Here is a 21,365-nt window from a genome sequence, read left to right as displayed (position 1 = left end):
TAACTTAAACAAAATATTATTTTGTCTATTAATGTTTTATTTAACTCAGGATTCGCATTGTGAATGGATTGAAACACATGCCAAATGTTTTTCTAAATTAGTTGAGCTAATTTAACTCCATTCCATGCTTTTGAATCAGATCTGCAGTGAACAAGATTCACTGAATTATTCTGATTATAATCAACCACTTTTGTTTTGTCTTTTGTGTTCTTATACATGTAAATAGTTCCTTAGCTTAGTTTCTTTTTACTTTCATGTTGCTTAGTAGTTTAGTTAAAGTCTAAGTGCTGTACCGAAAAAATATCCTGAAAACCGTTGAATAATTTCCAGAACAAGGTAAACTTTGAATTTTCATGTATCAAAAGTGTTCAACTGAAGTTTAAATATGAAATATTGCACATTTTTTACACCGATTATGGTATTTCGCATTTGAGTGCTGCCTCCGTTTACGATCGGCCATTTCCGACAGTGTGACGTGAGTTCAAGAACACCGAGAACGCGCAAAGCGAACTTGCATAGAAACACACATCGTTTACATTGTACAACCGGTACGGCGAACCAGGATATATATGCATGTTTTCCGGGATCATCTTTCACACACCAAATCTGCGGATCCACGTGTACTTTGAGCAAGCGCTTATAAAAATATCGGCGAACTAATAACAAGATAAAATGCCTTCTAGGTGCGTAGTTGGTGGCTGTAGTGTCGCTTATAGGCCTAGTGCAGACCGCTGTGAAGTTGGTTTGATATTGGACATGCAAGCTCCGCGGAGTCAGCGGGATCTAGCTCACGGTTGATCCGGTTGAAGGACTCCAATTTCGGCCAGCGTCTCTCAGCTGCTCCCTTTTTCCATACGCGGTGGTACAGTTAGGGACTGTCAACAAATCTGATTTGATTTTTGTTTCTCAAGAGTGCTCCGCTGACTCCGCGGAGCTTGAATGTCCAATGTCAAACCAACTTCACCGCTGTCTAGTGCAGGCCAGAAAGTATCGCTACATACTTGGCCAGTGGATCAAAAAGTCCGAAAGAAATGGGATAAAATCATAAAAGAAACGCGAAAGGACTGGATTGCCGGCAGTGACAAAAGTGTTTTATGCAATTCACACTTCACGAGCAAGGAAAGTGGTAGTGTTAGTAGACAGTGTTATTGCCGGATGCACGGTACTCAGTCTGTGTGTGACGTCACATTAAGGAGCAGCCCGACTGAGGAATGTTTGGGCTCATTTGCATATACAGCAAGTTTTATCGAAATTACTTCCAAATGGAGTACATAATTCACATATAATATACATTTCTTTACTCTGGTGACTATTTGAATGCATCTGCATTGAAATACATTTTATGTGCAACTTAGACTTTAAGTTTCACTTGCCTAGTAGAGAGGATTTGTTAATCGAAATATTGTGTTAATTCAGATAAACAGCATTTTTTTTTCACATTTCTTTCTCATTTTAATTCATTTTTCATGTCAAAAACAAACTTCAGTGTCGTAACAAGTGGTCTCTGCTGCCCCCTGGTGGGGATAGAGTGAATTCAGCTGCCACATGCCAACCAAGAACGCTCACAAATAATTTTAAATAGGTTTATCAGAGCTCAGGTAGTCCTCAATTTTTTTTTTTATTAAATCAACATAAATCACAGCACAGAATACGTTTACACAGTTAATGTACCAACCCAAAAAACCTCCCTCCCACACTCCCTCCCCCCCACACATACACACACACACACACTTATTCACATTCATTCACCCACATTGAATGAAATCATTCATCCGCAAATTACATTTTCAGTATAAACATTTGAGAACTTCCCATCTATTGTTATGTTTTCTACCTTCATTATCGGTTAATATGACAATACCAAAACAAATGCAGGGTGGATTCAGACTCCTGACAACAGAAACGGCAGTCATCTGACTCTGTCATATTCCATAATTTTAACATTTTTCCAGTGGGTAAGAAATTATATATAATTTTAATTTGAAAATAACGATTTTGTACATCAACAGTAGTTTTATAGATTAGTTTAAATATGTTATCCCACGGCAGCGGGCAGTCAAAGTAGTCCTCCCATTTTCTATATGTATTATATGGGGCAACCCTCAGTGACTTTTTTATTAAATAAAAATTATATATTTTTTTATTTATTTTAATTCCCTTTTGCCAATTAGAGTTACTTATTGGAGGTTTACAAACATATAGTTTAGTAGTTCCATTGTTAATTATCTTTTTCCATTTTTTTCCAATTACTCCAATGAGCTGGTTAAAGAAAAACTTTGAACAAGCATCACCATACAAAGTTCTAAATTCCTCATGCTCCATAATTTTACCGTTCTCATTGATAATGTCATTAACAAAGATAACACCTCTTTCAAACATGTTTTTCCAAAAGAAAGGTTTTCCGTCTATTAGTATATTGGAATTCATCCATATTATCTGCTGCAAAATGTCCTCTCTTTTTTCTGGTACATAAAATTGAAAGCACCACCATGAGTGGATTGTTTCCTTTATGAACCCTGAGATGTTTCCCAACAGACTCTCTACATATGGAAAATGGGAAGGTATCACTTGTAAAAAAGGATACAGTTTTTTATGATACAATATATGTTTTTTGTCCAATAGGACACTTGTGTACCACTCATTGTTAATGTACATCTTTGAAACAATTGAAACACATTCACGAGCAAGGAAAGTGGTAGTGTTAGTAGACAGTGTTATTGCCGGATGCACGGTACTCAGTCTGTGTGTGACGTCACATTAAGGAGCAGCCCGATTGAGGAATGTTTGGGCTCATTTGCATATACAGCAAGTTTTATCGAAATTACTTCCAAATGGCGTACATAATTCACATATAATATACATTTCTTTACTCTGGTGACTATTTGAATGCATCTGCGTTGAAATACATTTTATGTGCAACTTAGACTTTAAGTTTCACTTGCCTAGTAGAGAGGATTTGTTAATCGAAATATTGTGTTAATTCAGATAAACAGCATTACATAGTGATGTTCTCCGGATGTTCATTTTATTTCTGTTATTAAATTCTTGAACTTGAAAAGAAGTCACTCCTTTATTCTATGTGTGTGCAGGGTTTGCTGTTAAAAGATTGCTATTGCTCGACTTCATCCCTTTCAACCATTGTCTTGATATCAGCTTAAGAGCTGATTATCACCAGACAACACTTAACGGACAGAGAGTTATTTATACAGTGTATATTTGCACAACATCATTAAGTCAATTCTCTAAGTGAAACACATTATATACAGGCAGATCAATTACACACACACTGTTGGTTTCAAGCCTTTATTTATGTCAACTATGATGATTTTCCACTTACAGCTAAGGAAAACACAAGATTATAATTTTACATCAGAACATAAAAAAACAATTTTTAATACACAAAACTTGGCTCTATTAAGAGCATTGTAATACCTGCTTAAAGGTTGTTGTTTTTCAAAAGGTTCTTTAATTTGAGAAAAGAGCCTCATTGGAACCCTAACCCTAATGTTGAATGTTCTTAAATGTGACACTTGATACCTTTTTTCCTTCTAGTATTCCTGCCTTGTTCTGTATAGTACTCTAGACGTCCACAGATAGCTGTGTGAAGATGAGCAGACAATAGCTTGAATTGGTCAGATCACACAAACGTACAGAAAGACGCAAACTTCATGTGGAAAAAGCCCAGGCCAGAACTCATACTTGGGACTTTCTTGCTGCGAGGCAATATTGCTGGCAATAGTGCAGCCCTTTGTTGTTGTTCCAACTTTGTATAAACATTGTATTTAAACTGAAGGAAAAAATGTCTCTTTAAACCACCTATTTCTGAAACATTTTAATTTATTTGCTGTTCTGGGTGCGAAAATCCATCCATCCATCCATTTTCTAAAACACTTATCCCTGCTGGGTTTGAGAGGGGTGCCGGTGCCGATCTCCAGCTTTCAATGGGCGAGAGGCGGGTACACCCTGGACAGGTCGCCAGTCCATCGCAGGGCAGAAATAGCTCAGACTTTGGCCCAATTTACTGTGATATCACCAAGACCTGCTGCTATAGGATGGATGGATGGACTGGGCTATTTCTTTTTCCTTGCCACCAAGATCTCTGCTAACTGGCACCAGAATATGCTATTATTGGGCTTTCTTCATCTGGAAACAGATGCGTACGACACCTTATGGGCGCAGCCATGATGAACTGGTTGAACTCGCACAGCTGACAATACAGCGATCTGATTGGCTGGGCAGCAAAACTCAAATCACGTGACCTCTTGGACCGGAGCGCAACAGTTTAGATTTTTTATCGGCTATAACTTATTAATGTGCAAGTGACAACGTGGGAACATTGGTGTTTTGAGATCACTGCTATGTGTAGCAACTTATCCAAGTGGAAGAAAGTTGCCCCCTGACAGTTCATACGAAAGTTCTTAAGGAGACGTCCTACAGATTCTGGCCCACGGACTACATGTATATATAGCCTCAGTCTGTGACATCAGAACTGCAATGAATGCTGGGAGGAGTAGTTTGTTAGTCTTAACCTGTAAAATTTCCCCAACTCCACTGACAAGTAAATTTTCCATGGGGATTCACCGGCTCAATGCACATCAAGGTGGCTATTATCTGGGCAGCTAACAATGGCTCAGTCTGGGTCTATACAACATGGAGCAACAGCATAACGACACTAAATAAGTTATGAGAATTATCAACACAAAGTCTCACCTCACAATTATTTAATTTGTAAGGAATGAACATGTGTAACCCCTGAACCATTACTTATCTACAGGTTAGTAAACCTGTTTATTGGTTGAAAAAAAAACAGCAAGAGCAAGTTAATTAATGTAAAAACATTCTAAAGGAAAACACAACGCAAGCTCTAACCTAGTGCTTCACATCATAACACTTAAGAACGTATTAATATTGTTTTACATTGTGACATTTTGTAAATCCTAATCAATAACCTATTGTTGAAAAATATTGTATTCCATTGTCTATATTGTCTTATCACAGAGGATTTTGGCGTTAGGACTGGGGCCCACCTTTCAGGGGCTAAGCGGCAGATACACTCTGGACAGGCCACCAGTACATTGCAGGGAAAACATGAAAACTAAATGGAGAGAAAGGCCCAGCCTGGGATGATAAAATGCAAATAGCAGTTACAATTAAAAAAAAAAATACATATCCTTGAATTGTACCCAAATATATTTGTACCCAAAATTGTACCCAAAAAATGAAAGACATGGATTAGTTTGTTCACACGTTAGTCTTTGCAAACTCACTAGCTTTACAGTAGAAGAGAGTTTTACCGATTCTTGGTGTAATAATTTCTAAAATCCTATAAAACCGGTCCAATATTTAATGTGTGGGCGGGCACTGCTGAACATTCTGATGTCACAGGGTAACGTGACATCAGATGCCTCTGGAACTTTAGTCATTAAGGAAGCACTCCACTCAGAATTCTCACACTTCTACCAGTTGAGCTCAAAGAGAGACAAACGTTGGAAAAACTGAAGCAAGACTAACTTAAATCAGCTAAACACAATGAGCTACGGCAAATGTAAGTATTTTTTCTTTAAACAGTTATAAACCTGGGATAATAAACTTCTGGGAGATCTAACTAAAAGATTTCTGACAGCATTGTCAGTGATAATTTAAGCAGAAAAAGTTTTTTTCATTTTTGAAGTAATTGATCCTCAGACACTTTTCATACATTTTGTGGATTGTTTAGACTATGGGTTAATGTACAAAAGGAGATTTATACTCTCTTTAGTAGATCTTAAAGGCAGTCAAAATGATGATCTGATTTTCATGACTAGAAATACTGACAGTTTTAAACTTGAAATAACATTCAACACTAAAAAGTAAATGTCACAGCTGTGTTGTCTTTTTAAAATGTTTTGTGTCAGAGTCACGACAACCTTTACGTTTTTGTTTTTCTTCACAGATATGTTGAGAAGAAGCCTCCGCCTGCTATTGAACGGGTACTACAGCTTTGATGGAGTACCGACTGTTTCATACAAAGAGACCAGAGTCAGGTAAGTTAAATCACCAAATATTTTTAAATCATGTACACTGGGTTTCTGCGGGGCATTAAAAATCATTAAAAGTCATTAAATGATTTTTTTTTAAATGAAGGCCTTAATTAGCATTAAAATCATTAAATGTGATTATCTGTGGCATAAAAAATGCCTTATTTTTTCTTCTAAAAAAATACGTCCATAAAAACAGTTTCATCAGATATGTTATATCAGATATAACTGATTCCGTGTGTTTGCGCGGGACCAAACAAGCTGAACTGCTTCCGGTTGTTCGTAAAGCTGTATGTTTTTACAATGTTTGGAAAAGGAGCTCGAGGCGGAGAAAGAGCTAGAGAATGGGAAAATGCTAATTTCAACAAAAGTGTATGAAAACGAGGAATTCGGGACATGGCTGCAGCCTGTCGACGGTAAAGATGCCGAAGGATTTTGCCGTGTTTGTAAAAAAAATTAAGCTTTGCACAATGAGTGTCAATGCTTCACAATCTCACATGAAGTCGGTCAGGCAGTGGTGTAGTCCAGGGTGTACGCGGGTATACGGCGTATACCCACTTAATTTTCAGTCAGAATTACGTATATCCACTCCTGGAGCGATATTTGTGTCTTTTGTTTGAGCTCGCAGTGAGACAGGTATTCACCGTTTAAACATCATTTGCGCGCTCAAAATTGATAAACTCTTCTCAACCCATTTTGCTCACCCTCGGTTCCCTGTCTGCCCGTGACCTGCTACTTCCACGCTCAATACCAGCTATGCACTCACTGGATTCTGTCTGTGTGCTCGTGACTTGAAAAACTGTCGCCTTACCAGCCAATCACAGACAGGTTTCTTTACATCCAATCAGAGTAGGGCTTGCAAATACTGCATTTAGATGGATTAAATGAAAATGCTGCAGCTTTTGGAAGAAATTACTAAACATAACGGTGGGGTTGAAGAAAAGACAACCACCAATAAACAATTTAATATTTTAGCCTAAAATATTTAGTTTAAAATAATTCCTTGAGTTACTAAGTGAAGTGTGAAAAATCGTTTTGTCTCTTTTCTTTCCAGCTTCTGGGTGATGATGCAAAAGTTTCTTGTGATCATAATCATCATAATTGTCATCATTATTTAAATAGCACTTTAACACGGTAAAACAAAATAACATCCAGTAAAATTACTTGGGTATAGACTCAACAGTTTAAAACAAATACAACAATAATGATAAGCTGTTTAAATCCTTAAAAACAAACAGAATTTCTTTAAACTGAACTCTAAGATAAACAGGCAACCAGTGAAGGGAGGCCAGGATGGGGTAATGTGCTTTATTTTATGTTTTTCCATTAAAAGGTGTGCAGCAGTGTTTGAACCAGCTGCAGACATTTGAGTGAGGACTGACCGATTCAGAGATAAAGAGAATTACACTAATCCAGCCATGATAAAATGAAGGCTTAGAGTAGTGTTTCCATATTTTTGCCTTGAAAGAATAAGTTGTATCTTTGCTTTGTTCCTTAAATGATAAAAATGACTTAACTGGGGTCCCTTTTTGACTGTCAAGTTTAAAATCACCGTTCATTTTAAAATCGAGGGGCTAAACTTTCATTGTCAGGGTGTCTAAATCAACAGGATCAACAGTTATTTGGGTGTTTCAACTGGTATATTTGACAATTCATGATTTGCAAAGACAACGAGATTTGAGTTTTGATGTTCTCCTCGTCATTCATTTTGTCTCTTTCTTTAGATTCTCTTTCTCATTCAATTTAGGACTTTCCATATGCCTTATCATCTGGGTCTAAATTGAAAAACCTACAATAAAGTAATGAAATGTTGATTCTGGATGTAGTGTAGGAATTCCTTCAATATAAATCAAAGAAAATGTTACATTACCTGTCAGAAGCTGGATTAAATCTTTAAAAAAGAGACAACAGTATTTTCACACCTCGCATAGTAGCTCAAGGAAATATTTTAATCTAAATGTTTTAGGCTAAAACGAGTAAACACTACTGATGGATTTTTGGGTAAACTAAATAGAGCAGTGTTACATGTCATTGTTTCTAAGACAGCATTTTTCTGAGCTGCGTCTAAAAGGGCAAACATTGAGAGTATACCCACTGCTCCAGGGACCACTACACCACTGCGGACAGCCACAGATCAGCTGCAAGGGGCAGACAACAGCTAACAATGTCAAGTTATTTTTCTGTAACCGATGCAGTCACGTCCGCATTAGCTACCGCAAACAGCACAGCAGTAGCTGGAGCAAGCTTTACTGCTACTAACGTAGGGAAATCAGACGATCTTGGAACAACATTTGGATCCATTGCAACACTGCATGCAGAGGTGCTCTGTTGTCTGAACACAGTCATCAAAAAGTACTCTATACATATATATATATATATATATATATATATATATATATATATATATATATATATATATATATATAGGACAGTCATGGGTACTTGTTGATGGCATTAAAATTATTTCTACGAGCATTAAAAGAGCATTAAAAAGCAATAAATTAGGGTTACTCATTCCTGTATAAACCCTGGTACAACACAATCATCTGTTTATCAACTCACGCTTCACACATTTATCTTTGTTCCATGTAAACCCACAAGGAGATGCAGAAGTCGGCGGCTATTAAACGCAAGAACAACAGCAGTCCCTGCAGAAGACGGCAGCGGCAATATAAATCAGAAAAACTACACACTGAAAACATTTTGTTGGATCATCATCATCTTCTTTTCCCTGTTTTATGGTAAACGCTCTTCTTCCACAAACATTAGTTTAAAGGTGTTTTAGAAAGTTTGTACTTTGAATGTCATGTCACCAACTGGCATCTTCTGCTAATCCTTATTCTTTAGGATGTGCCTACCTGTTTTCTGCTCTGCCCTCACAACCTTCAGAGACACTTGTTACACCAAATGCAACGGACATGGTATTTTTCATCTTCCTAATCTAAACACTATATTAAAATTTTCTGTAAACATGGGAAGAAGCTGTTAACTTTAATGTTGTGCACAGGTCTTAACCCCAGGATGCAAGGATCTGGAAAAGCTTATAGCCAACCAGCATGAAGTGCTGCTGAGGATAAAGAAAGAGGTGGACTACCTTCTACCACCAGCAGATCTGTTGCCCAACTTTGCTCTGCAATCTCAAGGTGAGACATTACCATAATAAATCAGCAATAAGATTATAAATCAAATTGTACATTTTCAGTTTTAAAGGTTTCCTGACTCACATTATTTGTGTTTTTGTGTACAGGAGCGAGGATTTTACACCAAATGACCTCAGACACGTATCAGAGCAGAGAAACGTGTAGTTTGTATGGATTAGCAATACGACGACCAGCTGTGGGACCAACGATTGTAATCCAGGTATGAACGACACTCAGAACATTGAATTAATAATAGGCTGAGTGGTATTTCTTTTTGAGAAAATATTAGGTATGGTATTTTTCTTTTTTCCAAGGCTTGGCACTCAACCTAAACTTTGTTTTCTACTCTTTTCTTCAGGGAAAGTCCCACCTGCTTCCAGGACAATGCTGGGCCTTTGCAGGTTCCCAAGGACGTTTATCAATTGCCCTGCCTTACAAAGTTTCCATAAGCCATGTCACCCTGGCTCACATTCCCAAAATGTTATCACCGACTGGCACCATCCCCAGCGCTCCAAAAGAGTTTTCTGTCTTTGTAAGTCATGCATTATTAATGTCAAAACCCTCAGACACTACATATATCTTAAACATGCACTTCTGGTTTAGATGCAAGTGCTGCACAAATATTGCAGCAATGACTTGATATGACATAAATTAATATCCTACTACACTTTACAGCCTGCACCAAAAAATATTAACTCAGGATGCTCAATGGTCAGCTCATTCAACTATCTGAATACTTCAGTTAATAGTTATTTGACAGCCAGGGAACACCAAACACCAATAAAATTTTTTATTATATTAATATCTATATAATTAGGAAGGGGAAAATAATAATATAATTAAAGGTATTATTATGTCAAAAAAAATGTACCTCATCCTCACACTGAAAAATACTGCAATTTCATGCCACTGTACTAAACAGACACACCGACATACAATCTGTGCAAAACTTTGTCTAACTTTCATAGATGTGAAGAAAACATGTTGTTCAGCTGCATATGTATTTTTTCTCTTTCTCAGGGAAAGAATGATTTGCTAGACGAGGGGAGCCTTTTAGGAACTTTTCTCTATAATGAGGATGGAGACCGGCTGCAAACCTTCAAACTCCCTGTAAATATATCACACTTATTCTTTTTTTTAAATTACCTTTCGTCTAATTTTTATTGTAAGCCACAGCAGCCATTCTCACTGCAAATAGTTCTAAGGTAGTTTTCTTGAGAAAACCAGGGGCCTCATGTATAAAGCGTTTCTGGCATGTATACAAATGAACATTGAAAGGTAATGTTCATGTGTGTGGAAAGCTAAGCAAAAGTTTGACCTGCCATGAAAGTATGTGGCAGCCATGCAAACCTTTTTGTCACAATAACAAACAAGAAAGTACTAAAACATACCCAAATACACTGAAATATGACTCCATTCAGTTTTATATAACTCCAGGAGCAACAGACCAAATGATTTCTCCCTACCTCCAACTTCTAGTGTGAAAGCTGCACACTCTTTTGTACATGAGACCCCTGGACTTCATCATGACTTTATAAGAATGCATTGACAGACATGCCATGAAGGGACATTTAAGTACAACATTGGAACGGCATTGTATATACTAAATTGGCTATGAATTGCTATTTTGCCCTTGTTGGGAGAAGAAAAAGAACTATTGCAGAGTAGCCAAGTCAAGTCATTAATGTTAGCCAGTTTAGTGAAGTTTACTAGTGGTACTTATATATATTATCTCTGCTCATCAACAAATGTAACTAAAGAAAGACAAAAATGAATATGAATATATATACTGAGTGTATATAGCTTCTGTATATATGTCCATTTTATTTTTATTTTATTGTATTTTTATTTTTTGTCTGCACCATCAACACCTTGTCAAATTCCTTGTAAGTGCAAACCTACTTGGCAATTAAACTTGATTCTGATTCTGATTCTAAAGGCACTAACACTGAATAACTGGTCTGGAAAATGGATTAAATTTCTACTCAAACTTCTTATCTGTTCTTTACGTACCAATCATGTAATGTGCTAATATACCACATTTTATTTGTTTTGGCCCACAGGTTCATAAAATGGGTGCCTTCACCTACATAACTTTACAAGTGAAGAGCAATTGGGGCCATTCTGAGTACACCTGTCTCTATGGCTTTCGGGTACATGGAAAATTGGAGGAATGAACAGAAGGACAAAAGAGTAGGAAAGGGGATAATCACAGGGTAGTAAGTAAAAATGGGGGTAAGTATATGTGAAGGTGAATCAGACTGAAAAAAAAAATTAAGTAAAAAAAAAAAAATCCTATTAAAATATATTACTAGAATTATTTAAAGCTGTGAAAGTTGTTTTGAAAATATCTGCAAATGTGTTTATTTTGTTTAAAAAAATGCTTAAAATATTAAGTGGGCCAGAGTTGAGTTTAAACTAGATGAGAAGAGGTGAATAAATTGGGGGAGGGGGTGTGGTGTGTACATTAGTGCCTCCTACTGATTAGGAAAAGAAATACGGCAAGTTTGTGGGTTGATCAATTAGCTGTTTGGAAACCATGGTCTAAGCTTTAGACTACCATTGTATACAAGGCACTTGTAGGTACTTTCTTCTGCAAGTTTAACAGCAAATATTTTTAAAAATGTTCAGTCTAATTCACCTTCACTTTAACAGCAGAGTGTGGAATATTTTTGTGCAGAGTTTGCATGTTTTCTCTGTGTTTGCATGGGTTTTCTCCAGGTGCTCTGGTTTCCTCCCACACCAAACATGCACTAAGGTCATTAAAAAAAATCCATAAATGCCAATGAGAAAGTTTTGTTAAAACCTTAGTTATAAAATGGGATAAGCATCAAATAACAAAAAAAAAAACAAAAAAAATAAACAAACAAGATAATGGTATTGAAGTTTTTGGCATTAGAGGAGATTAATGTTGAACCTGTTTGTACCTGTAATATTGGATCTGCTGGTTTTGCTGTTCTTTTTATATCTCTCTTTGCAGGTGAAGAAGCAGACTCAGAGGATGTTGTATTGCTGTCTCCCTTTTCTCTCTTCTTTCTTTTTCACCTTTTCTCCATTTTAAGCATTTTGTCTCATCTGTTTTGCTCCTTTTTTCCTTCTTCTACCTTCCTGTTTCAGTGTCCATTTAACATGATATTGTCCCAGTATAAATTGTATATAAATCAAGCGGAGCATTACAGCAAAAGCAGTATGGCTCTACTTGTGAAAGCAAAATCTGTTGGGCAATCTTTGGCATTAAGACAACAATTCTTATTGCCACATTGCCAGACAGGACACATGCACACACACACACACACACAAAAACAACATGGGGAAAAAAACGTGGAAAAGAGAAGTACGTCTCTGTCCCGCACAGCTCTGGGAGAAGAATGGAGGGGCGCTGAAAGGTAAATTGGTTCCTGAATCACGGCTTAAAAAGGCAGAATTTGAAGCATGTTGCCACAGACCAATGCATCTTTTTCTCTGTGCGTCTTGGAAAGCGAGAAGCGCTCTGCTTTTCGCTTTCCAAGATGCACAGTGGGTTTTGATTTTATATATAAATATATATATATATATATATATATATATATATATATATTTATATATATATATATATATATATATATATATATATGTATGTGTGTGTGTGTGGAGAGTTCCAAACCTCTCCAAATAACAAGATAGCAATCTTCCTCAAGATTATGTGTACCTTTGTGTGTTGCCTTTCAAGCATGAATCTGAAAGGACCTTTGTTTAGAATGAGCTGTTATTTTGTAGGGCCATTTTCACTCTAACATTCCGAATCTCAGGTTTATTTTCAGTTACCATGGCAGTTAGTACAGCTGTTAGAGGCAGTTGGAAGTTAGGTGTTCACATGTTTGCTACATTTCTGTGTTCAACTACCTGATTTATCGCTGTATACGTCACAGAGGCAATGTCGTATGTTCATAATTTCTTATTTAAGTTTATAAGTTGATATTAAATAGTAGTACTTACATCAAAATGCCGTTGATTTATTTGTAGCCTAAAACATTTTATTTACATTTATTTACATATGGAAAGCACCTGATTCCTAGTTAAACGGTAATTTTTGTGTTTGTGTTGTTACAGTTTTCACTCTTACCTTGTATTACGAAGAAAAGAGCCACAGTTAAGAGAGACTAGAGCTTGGTACGACTCCCGTCTTCATTTATAAGCATAGCTCTCAACTCTCACGCATTGACCGTGTGACACACGAATTTCACTAACTTCACACGCTCACACGCAACACATGGCATTTCACACGCAAACATGGCACTTCTCACGCATAAAAATCACAAAGCCCATCTGGGCTGCGGACCACAAAACTCCGCCTTCTGCTGAGCTGTTTCGGCTTCTTTCACAACTTGTGGCCATCAGTAATTCCTGCTGCAGTTCGTGTTAACAGAGCAGCAGGAAGAGTGATCAGAGTTATGAATAATTTTAGTCTTAACCAGTGGTGAAAGTGAGCCGGTGTTATGCTCAAAAGTGCATGCCTGCCGAGATATGCATCCCCTGTTGCGGGAGCGCGCCTCGCTCTGTACAAATGAATATCGACGGAAAACGAATTAAAATACGACCAACGGAGCGACTTGTTATGTTATATAAAAACGTTTAAATGTACTTCTAGTGTGAAAAAAAACTGTGTGTATTTGGCAAATTTGTTTACAAAAGTACTGGTGTTAAAGTACAGGTGTTAAAGTTTTTATCCGAGGTACAGCTGATTTATTTGTTGTGGTCTCTTGTCATTCACACACAACAATAAACCGTGAGAGCCGACGTGAGTTTTGAAACTGAAAAGCTTTTTCTTAAGCGGAAGATCAAACGTGCAGACACAGCGTTCATAGACCAGTGGGATGCATTCGTGAGCGTCAGAAAGCTATGGTGCATTCAGGAGCATGGGACATTTCAAACTTACAAGGAAAGAGGCATAAAACGGAAAAGAACTTAACATATACAATAATCTATTTATCCAGAAACAGTGTGGGCTTTCTGACAATACTGAATGCTCTATAATTGTATTTCTGTTATGTTTTGATTCTGCACATCTGCTAGCTTTTTATTCTGAAAAATCTATAATATTACAGCAGCAAATTATCAAAGTTTTTAAAAAGCCTGTTTAAAAGCTCCAAATGGGGCTTCAGATCATAGAGCGACAATTGCACTGTCATTGTTTTACAGGGCAGAATTTGCAATCTAAAAATTGTCCCACACACCTGAAATTCACACTAGTAGTTCAGAACACATGTGTAAACACGTAGAAAATGCAGGGGATGCGTTTTTTGGCAACGGGCTGGTTATAAACTGTAACTGTAACAGTCTAGAAGTGCATTGAGCTGAAAAGAGGGAGACATCAGCAGCTGGATCGTGCATAAAGACGCAGCGGGAACCTCTGTGTGCTTTAGTGTTGCTGCTGAGGGGAAAATGTTGACCATAAAGAATGATGAAACTCAGCCTGATTCACCAATCAGGTTATAGATCTACAATGATAAACAAACCCATAGATTAATGTATAACAGTGTAATAATTCGGTGAATAACTTAAAACTACTTAATTTTATTCAGTATTATTTGAACAATTGTGTGTTTTTTATATTTTAATCCATTAACTGAACAATAAGGTATTAATATGTCTCTTTCTCTTTTTAACAAAAGTAATGCATGTCTACTTCAATGTCTGGTGGGATAAAAATGAGATGGAGTTGAGACTCCACCGGCTCTTCCAGGGTCCAGTTAGCCCCGCCCAAATAAAGCCCCGTCCCCAAAATTAGCATAATCTCACTCTTAACTTTTGATAAAAGTTGAGAGGTCTGTTTATAAGGAAGAGTTTAGCTAGTTGTATAGCGGCAGTTGCTACACTGCAGTGAGGACAACATAGTGGAAAGACGTTAAAAAGCCGGCGTTGTACGTCGTGGTAAGATGGAAGCTAAACAAAGCGACATGATTTCTGTGGCAAGTAGAAGAAGTTCACGCTCATCTACAACATCAACTGGCTCATTAATACGAGCACGAGCTAAAGCAGAGGCAGCTACAACACGTCTTGCATTTGCCGAACAAGAAGCCAAAGCTAAAATAGAGAGAGCTGCTAAAGAGGCAGAGCACCAGAAAGAAAAGGCTGAAAGAGAAGCTACATATCAGCTGGAAACGGCAAAGAAAGATGCTGAGCTAGAAGCGCTCACTATTCGCAGGGAGGCAGCAATGGCTGAGGCTGAAGCAGCTGTGTGGGAAGCAGCAGACAGTATGGAAAATTATATGCTGCTAGATGAAGTAGGCACATCAGAAGAGGATAAAATGGGAAGGACAGAAGAATACATTGTATCACACTTCGACCCGCACTCACATAGAAGCTATCCTTCTACCGACTCCCCAGCTCAAGCAGCCATTAATGCTCCCCAGTCAACATGTCAGCCTCCTGATCTATGTGTCCCACCAGTGCTCAAAATAGAAAGTTGGGCTCCCCAAGGAGAACCTGAGCAACAGACACTGCATGAAAAGTGTGATTTTCGTCACTATGCGGCACTGTAGATTGTGGTGGAAGTTCAGGTTAACGGCTGTTCACGGTAATTTGCAGGCAACACCGAAAACTGCCGTGAATTGTCAGAAATTGACGTGGGCCTTGCTTGGCGTGGTCCCCCCATGACCCCCCCTCCTCCTAATTCTAGGGGAGGCTTTAACATGTAAATGAAAATGCTGTGAGCTATACAAATGCAAATCAGGGTTGCAGGGGGAGTTTACCCATGTCTCGCATTCAACTCCCCTTCAACTCCTCTTGGACGCGATCTACAACTTTCAGCCAGTCCGCAGACTGACGAGAAGAAACTGCTGATTGCTATCAGTGGACTGTCTCATATGAGTCAGTCGGTACTGAAGCAATGCCAAGAGCGTGGAAATGTTCAAGTCAGAAGTTTTGGTTGGGTCATTCAGGTTAAAGTAAATGAAATGGGGTTTAATGAACTAAAAATAAGTCCCACTTTAATGGAGAGGTATAGTGAGGATTTAACTATATATACAGATGCATCTAAACTAACTGATAAAAGAATGGGTGTTGCTTATGTCATTCCAAAATTAAACATTAAAGTTGGAAAAAGAATGAGTGATGATTTAGCAGTTTACACAGCGGAATTGATTGCTGTGTGGCTAGCTTTGCTTTGGGTGGAGGACAATAGGCCAAGGAAGGCAGATTCCAGCTCAGCTTTAATCAGTATTAAAACATTTCAGTCAAAATCAAGGCAACACATTGTGTATGATATACTGCAAGCTGCAAATAATCTAATAAAGTCAGGAATTAATATAACTCTGGTATTGTACCAGCTCATATAGGAGTAATAGGAAACGAGTTAGCAGATAAAAGTGCTAAGCAAGCAGCTAGACATTCTAATATAGATGTTGAAGTGCACTACAGCAAAGAAGAAATTAAAAGTATGGTCAAAAACATAGTTAAGGGTAAATGGCAAACATTATGGGACGGTGGGCAGACTGGAAGACAGTTCTATAACATTCAGAATAAAGTGGGAAAGAGCAGAAATACAAACAGAAGCAAGGAAGAGGAGGATGTATTTTCTAGAATGAGGTATGGACACACACGTCTAAATAAAACTTTGTTAATAATGAAGAAGCATGCTGATGGCAACTGAATTCTGTGGTAGTCCAGAGACTATAGAGCATGTTATTGTACACTGTAATAAATATCAGGAAGAAAGACAAAGACTAGTCTTACAATTACAAGGAGAACAGATGAGGCTAAACTTCTGCAAAAAAAACACAGGGGAAATGAGTGTAAACTACGTAATTGGCTTCCTGAGGAATACAGGACTAATAAAAATAATTTAGTATGATCTTTTTGTTTGTTTTGTTTTGATTGGTTTGTTTCGTTATGTTTGTTTGTGTGTTTGTTTTATTTGTTTGCAACCTATTAGGGAAGGTTAGACTCCAGTACCACACTCCAGTCCAGTTGGTGGCGGTAATGCACCATTAAAGTTAGTTGCCAACCGCCATAAAAACCTGAAGAAGAAGAAGAAGAAGAAGCGGACCGTCTCGTCAGCTAATAGTGCCGATATGAATTAGCGGTTCACTTAACTGCAGAATTCGGTAAACTCCAGGTTGCTGTCCATAGAGGACAAGTTGGCGGCTCTGCAGTCGAACAACTGTGCGGGAGAGACTAACTCCAAGAAGAGAAGACGGGTGCAGAATCCCAAGCTTAGGTAAGAATATGTTCGGTGACTGCTAGCTAAGCTAAAAGTAGCCTAGCCTACAACCAAATCTAAGATTAGCCTAGTAGCCTTGCAAAAGAACAAGCTTTATTAAAGTGTATTTTCATTTACAGGAAGCAGTATGCCGTCTTCACAACTCGGAGACAAATTGCAGGCGCTATGAACCGGAGCGAGGCGGTGACCTCCTATTTGCTCGGAGCCATGTCTGCAATTCCAGATTGACACGATGTTGATAAAGATGACATTATCTGTAAGTGACTTGTTTTTACTGCTTCTCCTTCCTTGTTTAATGTTATTGTGACTTGCGTTTGATTTTTATTCATACCACTCTCATTTAATTATTTTCTAACCTGGCGAAGAAGATGGCGTTGTTGGCGTGGTCTCTGGATGGATTGGACGGCCGCCGCCATTTCGTAGGCCGGTGTTGTGCGCAATTCTGTTTCCCTGTGTCGGGAGCGCACTTTGCAGCCGTTTTCCCGGCGCTTCTAGTTGATTTCTCGGTAAAACAAATCCTATAATCATGTCAAGGTTGTAACATTCAGTTTAATCGGCAGCTGTTTACAAAATTGTAAAATAAAAATAAATAAACGGTCTTTCAGGCATCTCCCGAAAACTTTGAGAAATAAAGAGCAAATGTTTCTAAATTCTCAAAAATTATGTGTGATGGGATGTAGTATACTAGAAATTTCCTTAATCCAGTAAACTGTCATATTTTATATTACAAAGGGATGTACTGGGAAGTCTACACTCTTGTGTTTTCAGGAAGTCTTAGGCTGTTTCTCAATTCACGAGAACGCGCTCGCATTCTCGTGAATTGAGAAACAGCCATAATGTTTGTGTCCTGCTATCAGCCATCCCATCCTCCTCTTTCAGCAATGTAAAATCATAAATACACAGTAGGTGCTGGAATAGTGTTTTATGGCTTACTTTTATTTGTCAGGTTAAAGTGACAAAAGTTGGAAAAAGACCGTTTATCTTGCCATTTATAACACAATACAGCGTAAGAAGACATAGTTTGTTTATTTTTATTCTACAATTTTGTAAACAACTGCCGATTAAACTGACTGTTACAACCATGACATGATTATATGAGTTGTTTTACCGAGAAATCAATTAGAAGCGCCGGGAAAACGGCTGCAAAGCGCATTCCCGACACGGGGGAAACAGATTTTCACGGGGGAAACAGATTTTCACGGGGGAACAGAATTGCGCACAACACCGGATCTCTCTGAACTCTGTGTGAAGCTGCAGTCCCGGTTAGAGGCGACGCCGAAGTACAGAGCCACGCACAGTAGGCGTCTGCACATCGGACCTGCCTCAGAAAGAACGCCGCCAGCAGTTACCTACAACCCCGAGGAGGCAAACGGACAGTTCACGGAGTTGTAGTTTTTGGATCCTCGCGTTGTATATAGTTGTTTGTTTTAATAAAGCTCTTTCTTTGCATAAACATGTTCCTGGCAAATGTTCATTTCCTGTATAAATTCATTCATATCCTTGATGGTAGCCTAATAATAGTGTAGTAGCCTACATAGGATAACATGAATATACAGCATAATATGAATGAATAAATATATATATATATATATAATAAATATATATAAATATATATATATATGTAAATAAGTTATTGGGGATCTGCCAACCAATCAGGAGTGATTTTACTTGTTTGAAAGAAGTGGTTCCATCCAATACTCAGTAAGAACGTTCAAGCCTGGCCTGGCCACGTGTGGTTTTGCTGCCAATCAGGAGCGATTTTACTTATTTAAAAAAAGTGGTTTCAGCCAATACTGAGTAGGTTATTCAAGCCAGACCTGGCCAGCCGCGCGGGTTCGCTGCATTCATATGCTAATTAGGGCCATTAGTACAGCTGATCGCTCTCCACATACGTCAGAGTCCGGTTCCGACAATTTGTGGCACTGAAAACGGCAACAAGCGCGGGTTGCAAATTGTCGTTAACTGCCGAAAATGAGGGAGATCTGCGGTAGTTTACGGGGACGAAAATCTCACTTTTCATGCAGTGAGAGAGGTTCAAAAGTGAGCCACTCTGACTTGAACAGGTCAGCACAGCCCTTCTACTCCCAGAGAGCATCAACTGCTTCTTACTCTGGACTCACAAATGAACACCTGGCACAGTATTTGGCTCGGCGGGACCTGGTGAGTTCAAGTTTATATCACTTTGATGATCAGCCTGAACATTATCGTGCTTGGCAGTCGTCATATATCAGCGCCACTCAAGGGCTAGGCCTTACAGCTACCAAGGAATTAGACTTAATGACAAAATGGCTTGGTAAAGAATCCGGCAATCATGTCAGACGTCTACGGTCAGTGTACATAACAAACCCAGTCATAGCACTCACAAAGGCCTGGGAACGCCTCCAGGAATGTTATGCAGCACCTGAAATAATTGAAAAGGCCCTTTTTGACCGGCTCGATAATTTCCTGAGAGTGTCAGCAAAAGAACGGATGAAGCTCCAGGAACTAGCAGATTTGTTAATGGAAGTGCAGTGCACCAAGGAGGATGGCTACCTCCAAGCTCTTTCCTACCTGGACACCGCACGCGGCATCGAACCCATAGTCGCAAAATTCCCCAATGGGCTTCAAGAAAAATGGATTTCGGCTGGTTCAAAACACAAAGAAGAAAATGGAGGAAGATTTCCACCATTTGAGTTCTTCAGCAAGTTTGTGCGCAAAGAAGCTCATAAAAGGAATGATCCTAGCTTTGCTATCCTAGGTACCAACGGCTCACCTGCAAAGTCTGAAAAACCCTACTTTAAAAGCACAAAGAACCCTTTGCATCACTCTAACAAAGCTTGAAAAAGAAGCCAGAGGTGAAGCAGCAGTATGTTGCTTACATGAAAAAAATATGGAGAATGACCATGCAGAGGTCGCTCCAGCACTAGAAAACTACGAAGAATGTTGGTACCTGCCAACCTTTGGGGTGTACCACCCTCAAAAACCCGACCAAATTAGGGTAGTGTTTGACTCTACTGCCAAACACTTAGGTGTTTCACTCAATGATGTACTGCTTACAGGCCCTGACCTCAACAATTCTCTGCTCGGAGTCCTGATGCGGTTCCGTAAGGAAAAGGTTGCTGTCTTGGCAGACATACACCAGATGTTCCACTGCTTTTTGATGCGAGAGGACCACAGAAATTATCTGAGACTCCTATGGTACCAAAACCATTATGTGAGAAATTAAATAATAGACTACAGAATGAAAGTGCATGTTTTCGGCAACAGTCCGTCCCCAGCCGTAGCCATCTACCGACTCAGGAGAGCAATTAGAGAGGGAGCACGAGAACATGGGTTAGACACTGTCGACTTTGTGGAGCGCCACTTCTATGTGGACGACGGCCTTCATTCCATGATGCTGAAGCCATAGACTTGCTGAGCAGAACACAGATGTCACTGGCTGAGTCAAGCCTCAGGCTCCACAAGTTTGCCTCCAACAGCCAAAGGCTGAGAAGAGACTTTTCCATCAGAAGACTGTGCTGCAGTTGTGGAGGATGTGGATCTAAGCGGAGTGGCTGCACCAACTCAACGCAGCCTGGGTCGCCTGTGGGAGATGGCATGTGACGCATTCACCTTCTCTGTAGCAAACACCATCAAGCCATTCACTCGCTGTGGTGTCCTCTCAACGGTAAACAGTGTTTTTGACCCCTTGGGTTTTCTGGTTCCAGTCACAATCCAAAAGAGGCTCCTCCTTCGGGAACTCACTTCTGAGCTTTCTGAGTGGGACGTACCACTACCTGAAGACAAATTCAGTAAATAGAAAGCCTGGCAAGAATCATTTCAGGAGCTGAGACACCTTCATGTACCAAGGACATATATGTCAGCTTTACTAAACAAGGCAGTGCATACAGAGCTCTGTGATTTTTCTGATGCATCAATCAAAGCCATTTGTGCTGTGGCATATTTAAAGACCATACAAGAAGACGGACAAACTCAAATTGGGTTTGCCATGGCCAAGTCAAAACTTGCACCTCAGTCTGAACTAACTAT

At 38.8% G+C, this 21,365-nt stretch overlaps 1 protein-coding gene across 1 annotated transcript; it reads left to right on the top strand.

Moving 5' to 3' along the window:
• Positions 1 to 4,346: 4,346 nt before the first annotated feature.
• On the top strand, positions 4,347 to 12,004 carry LOC118560549 (SUN domain-containing protein 2-like). Its single transcript, XM_036131638.1, has 9 exons — positions 4,347 to 5,545; positions 5,933 to 6,023; positions 8,619 to 8,758; positions 8,865 to 8,938; positions 9,025 to 9,160; positions 9,265 to 9,377; positions 9,516 to 9,689; positions 10,178 to 10,267; positions 11,221 to 12,004. The coding sequence occupies exons 1-9, from the start codon at positions 5,530 to 5,532 to the stop codon at positions 11,332 to 11,334; spliced, it is 948 nt and encodes a 315-aa protein (XP_035987531.1). The 5' UTR covers positions 4,347 to 5,529; the 3' UTR covers positions 11,335 to 12,004.
• The last annotated feature ends 9,361 nt before the right edge of the window (positions 12,005 to 21,365 follow it).

The sequence above is a fragment of the Fundulus heteroclitus genome, chromosome 3, assembly GCF_011125445.2.
Source record: "Fundulus heteroclitus isolate FHET01 chromosome 3, MU-UCD_Fhet_4.1, whole genome shotgun sequence".
Taxonomy (NCBI): domain Eukaryota; kingdom Metazoa; phylum Chordata; class Actinopteri; order Cyprinodontiformes; family Fundulidae; genus Fundulus; species Fundulus heteroclitus.
This window is presented reverse-complemented; position numbering and strand designations above follow the sequence as displayed.

What these genes read in the sequence shown, in the direction of transcription:
- LOC118560549 (XM_036131638.1), top strand. An exon ending in CACCAAATGCAACGGACATG is followed by an intron (nt 8,939 to 9,024) that starts GTATTTTTCATC and finishes TGTTGTGCACAG; the next exon opens with GTCTTAACCCCAGGATGCAA. An exon ending in CTTTGCTCTGCAATCTCAAG is followed by an intron (nt 9,161 to 9,264) that starts GTGAGACATTAC and finishes TTTTGTGTACAG; the next exon opens with GAGCGAGGATTTTACACCAA.